This window comes from Portunus trituberculatus, chromosome 49, assembly GCF_017591435.1.
Source record: "Portunus trituberculatus isolate SZX2019 chromosome 49, ASM1759143v1, whole genome shotgun sequence".
Lineage (NCBI taxonomy): Eukaryota > Metazoa > Arthropoda > Malacostraca > Decapoda > Portunidae > Portunus > Portunus trituberculatus.
This window is the reverse complement of record NC_059303.1, coordinates 10165360-10170592: the sequence shown is the minus strand read 5'-3', so window position 1 is coordinate 10170592 and position 5233 is coordinate 10165360. Positions and strand designations below refer to the sequence as shown.

The 5233-nt window shown below is 42.4% G+C and overlaps 1 protein-coding gene across 1 annotated transcript in view; it reads right to left on the bottom strand.

The window, feature by feature from the left end:
• Nucleotides 1–1267: 1267 nt before the first annotated feature.
• LOC123499272 overlaps nucleotides 1268–5233 on the bottom strand; it is a 45505-nt gene continuing 41539 nt past the window's right edge. Inside the window, exon 5 of the mRNA XM_045247072.1 lies at nucleotides 1268–1678. Coding sequence (XP_045103007.1) covers nucleotides 1541–1678 — 138 coding nt within the window. The 3' untranslated portion in view covers nucleotides 1268–1540. The remainder of the gene's footprint in view (nucleotides 1679–5233) is intronic.

Below are 5233 nucleotides of genomic sequence, written 5' to 3'. Positions count from 1 at the left end.
AAAGTACTTGTCCGAAAAAAATATATATAATGAATGATCATGAAAAAAACAAATAAAAAAACTAACTGAAGAGAGAGAGAGAGAGAGAGAGAGAGAGAGAGAGAGAGAGAGAGAGAGAGAGAGAGAGAGAGAGAGAGAGAGAGAGAGAGAGAGAGAGAGAGAGAGAGAGATCAAACTCCAAGGGCAACATCTCTATATAAGAAAGACAAGATGCAGGTTCATCTCGCCAAACTCATCGCTGGAAAAGAAAAATCTTGGAGGAGTTGTCTTAGGGGGAGAGGAGACGCGGGGGCGAGTGAGGGCGGCGCAGCTGAGTGTGTTTTGATGGCGATAAAAAAGTGATAGATAATGATGACTTCGAGTGAATGGTGAAATATCGGCACGTCACTGAAGACTTTGTGAGGAGGTACACGCGAGTGACGGATAGAGGAAAGAAAGGAGGGAGGGAGAGACGGGAGAGGAAGAAAGAGATGGAAGAAGGGAAATAGGAAAAAAAAAAAATCAAAAAAGTATGCTTTCGAAGTGAAGAAAATGAGGGAATCGAAGTATTTACACGCGATAAAATGGCGGTGTATGAAGCGAAACATTAAGTATTTCGATTACGTATAACACTAAAAAATAAATATCGATCCATTGTGGAAAATAAAATTGTAAGGTTGTTGTTTTGATCAGAGCATCATAAAAAAAAAAAAATAAATAAATAAATAAATCTTTAAGGCTGACAGCTCCTACCTCCACCATTACCTACATCGCGTCTTCTACCTTCGCGTCTTTCTACCCTTCAAGAAAGTAGAATTTCACAACACAATATAACACGTAGAACATTTTCCCTATTTACAAGAAACAACACTGAATCTCACTGCTATTGTCTGAAGGTGAGGATGGTAGGGTTAAAAAAAATACATATATTTATCAATCCTCTGTGACGCCTCGCACCTCACGCTCTGGGGAACAAAGGGGCCAGACCTGCAGGATTCCGAGGCTTCAAAACTCGTGGCCAAACATTCATGAGCTGAGGATGAGTTACGAGTTCACAGGACTGTCATCCATTAGGGCTTTGTTGGTCCATTATCCCACAGGCGCCCCTCAGCCCCCACAGACCCGAGCTGCGGTTCTCTGTGGCTTGTGTTGTTCGATATCAAGGTAGAGGTGAGGCTGTACTAAGGTGAAGACGCGAATCTTGCTCAACATAAGTCTTTGTGAAACCTTCATGAAAGGCAAGTGTCGTCTGAGTGAGATGATTTACGGTCACTGAGTCACGATTCAAGATGGATTAGAGTGGAAGTTTGTCACTGTCCTACTTCAATATAACCTTGCACTGGATAATGCACGGTACTTGTGCTTAAGGTCATACTTATAGAAGGAGGAAAGTAAGCCATTCTCCAGAAGGTTTATTTCCTTTAGTCACGATAAACAGGCGTGGGGTCTCCGTCACTACCACTACACTCAAGGAATTCTTATGATTACACTACATGCTACGCAGTGCGATCGTTTAAGGTTATACTTATGTAGGGAGAAATATAAACCCTTCTCTAAACTTTTACTTCCTGTAGTCACGGGGATCGACACTCCACCACGCCATGGTCCGCGTCCCAGACACCACCACCGCTATCACCACCGCCACCACCACCGTCGTCACCACCACCAGCCGGCGAGGAGTGACTAATACCATCCTTAGCTGTTAATTAACGATACACGAAAACTCATTAGGCAGGTGAATAAAAACCTAATCGAACACCGGACACAATACAAGCTGAAATCGCAGTCCATAATGATCAAACACACCTGGCTGGCCCGGAGGGAAAGGTGAGCCGGGCTGGATCCTGACATACATTCTCTCCACCGCGTGTTATATACAAAACCTTTTATATGCTATCTTATAAGTGTCTGCTACGTGTGCTATTGGGACAATTTTTTTTTCGTTATATTTATTCGTCATTGGGGAATACCAGTATTCTAAGAAAAAAAAATGAAAAAAAAACTATTGCCTTTTTCATATACCATTTTTTTTCTTCATAAATATTGCAATTTCCCTTCCGATTTAGTTTTATTTTGCTAATATTCATATATGGACTTAATAAATCATTAATTATACAACTACATGATACTTTCTTTTCTTCAGCACTAATTCACCTATTAGCGACTTATGCCTCACTTAATTCTTCCCCGCTTTATGCCTTATTCAACATCCCACATCCTGTTCTATAATGCCATTCTGTCTCAACGGCATTTTCTTCATTAATTCTCCCATTACCAGCCATCTACCATTTTACTTTATGTTTTACACCCAAGGAACGCTTCTCAATCTCTTAATTACACACATTTATTAACTGTGACTGTTGGCAGCCCTGTGTGTCATTTCAGTTCACTTTTTTTTTGTTCACAAAGATACGTAAACACTGCCTGATGTATGGCAACGTGTGGCTGCTTATCTTCACAATAATGTATGTTTATTTACACAGATGATATGCATCCAACTTCTCATTCTATGTACATCTATTTATTCCACAGCCTTGAAGCAACACTCAACTCCCTCCGCATCTGACGCACGCGAGGAGAAAGAGTGAGGAGAGAAAGGAGGGAGATGGAGGGGGAGAAAGGAACCCCACCCTCCGCTGCCGCACGTCTCCCCTTGAAGGAAGTGAGGGCATCCGGCTGAGGGGAAAGGAAGGGAAAAACATGGAGGGAAAATAAAGTGAACGAAGAAAGAACAGATCGTATGCGAAAAGATATCGTTCATAAACCAAAAGACTTCTTGCGTTATTTCCTTACACGTGGGGTGTTCAATAAATCACAAGGTTTTAACAGTACGCATCGTGGATGAAGAAACGTGTATGTAACAGTGGGGGAAAAAATGTCGCGTCCATTGTAACGAATTAATTGTTGCACGACCGTACGGAATAAACAAAAATGAACTCAAATGCAATTGCAATCTTGACAAAGGAGAAACAAGAGCTGAATAAAAATCCTGAAATAAAACAGCGGATAGAACAAAGGAGAGACGTAGGTAAACAGAGAGAGAGAACAAGGGCGGAAGGAGAGAAAAATGTGAATAAAAAGACACACTGAAATTGATATAGAGGGAGCAGAGGCAAAAAAAGGAAAAAAAACGCTCCTCCCTCCCCTAGTGTGTCTACAAAGGAGAGGGAAGGAGGGAGGGAGGAAGGGAGGAAACGGAGTAGAGGAGAGGGATGGATGGAGGGAGAGAGGCAGAGAAGGGGAGGGAATGGCAGGATACAAATGAGTCACTGTGAGAGGAAGAACGAAGGGAAGTAGAAAATAGGAGGAGAGAGAGAGAGAGAGAGAGAGAGAGAGAGAGAGAGAGAGAGAGAGAGAGAGAGAGAGAGAGAGAGAGAGAGAGAGAGAGAGAGAGAGAGAGAATAAGAATGTATATACTACGCCTGTTTACAAGATTATTAGATAAAAATAGAAGATAAGAAAACAAATGCCAAAGAATGTAACATCAATAAATATTCCAAATGAAGTGAATTAAAGACACGATCCGGCTCGACAAACCTAACTTAACCTAACCTAACCTTATATTTTCTCTGTAAATAAACAAAGTGAAAAAAATGTGACAAGAATTCCGTCGCGTGAGGCTGAAGGCAATCGGGCGGAAGAGGGAAGCGTGACCAAGCCGAGAATGGTAACGGGCCGCGCTGGAGAACATTCTCGCTGATGACGGCAAATTAATCCACACTCACCGCTCCTTTTAATGTTCTCTAATAGGAATCAGATTATGTTTGTATTGGAACCCTTTTCCGGGACAACACATCGCATTCCATGACTTGATTTTGTAATGGTCGTGACAGGAGCTTGTTTGGGTTTATACATTTCTTTTTAGACTTTTATTTGGGAGAGTTATAACATACCGTAACTTTGCTACACTTCTCACCTTACAAGTAAAAACTATCTTCTGCAGACACTATCAATATCCTCGTGGAAAACTGTGACCTTTGAATACTTACATATTTATTAAACATAAGTAAATTAGACAAATATTCTAATTTCTCTCCAATAGACAGGGAAACATTTGTTCGGTATCATACCCTCAATTCTTCTCCATGACGTCTGTAGCTCTTCACAAGTATCGACCCACCGCCTCGCATCCCACACAAATAAAACGCCTCCTGCTACCACCACCTCACCACTTACACAACTTAAGCTAACACTGCCAGTCTCCTTCTCCCCACCCATCGCGCCCCATCACGCCCTTCAACACAGTGACAGTGCCAGCCGTCCTGTCGCTCCATACAGTGCCAGGTAAATATTCTACGTCTTCCCACAGAGCCCTCGGATATGTTTCCTTCTCACCCATGCTCACACATGAGATCTTCTTGCCCAGCCTGACCCAAACTCGTGCACAGCAAACACTCCCTCTGGCGACTAATCTCCGTGCAGAAGGTTGAAGGGGAAGAGTAATTCCCCTCTAAGCTCTGTGTAAGGGATTATTGGAGGGAAGGAAGGGAGGGAGAAAGAGAGATAGAAAGGGAGGGACGAATGGAGGGAAAAGGAGAAATCTGATAAAGACACGGTAAGAGGGGGCGATGGATGGGGAGTAGAAAGAGAAGGAAGGGGGAAAGGAGAGAGAAGGAAGGGGGTGGCGGGAAAATACAGAGACAGATGGTCAAAAGAGGGGATAGTGGGAGGGGAGATGGGGAGGGGAGAGATCTGAGAAAGGAGGAAATGGATTATCGGGAAATGGAAAAAGGGTGAGGGGAAGAGAGGAAGGAGGATTACGACAAGGGAGAAGGATGGAGAGGATCTGAGAAGGAAAAGATGGTGAGAGGATGAAGAGAAAGAAAATAAGGAAAAGGTGAAAATGGATAATAATAGGTATGGAAAATGCGCCCCACAAAAATCAAACAAGACCGGAAACAAACTAATATTATAAGATAGGCACAAAAACTTCATCTTCTAAATTAAATGAACATCTAAAAAGGTGTACATTACAATAGCAGTGGCAGAAAATAATATAATAAAACAAATGAGAGAAGAAAATACCGTGGCTTCATCTTCCTTTCTTAATCATCAAATATTCGAGGAAAATTTTGATAAATACCAGAAGGCACCATTAAAAAATAGGAGCGTTCATTAAACATTCATGAAGCTACAGATTAAAGCCTCCGCGCCATTTTCTCTTCCTCACGGTGAGAGAAGAAGAGAAAGAAAGAGATGACGACCGACCTCCCTCATGCCATGCAAATGCACTCTCACCCTCCTCCCTCCTCTT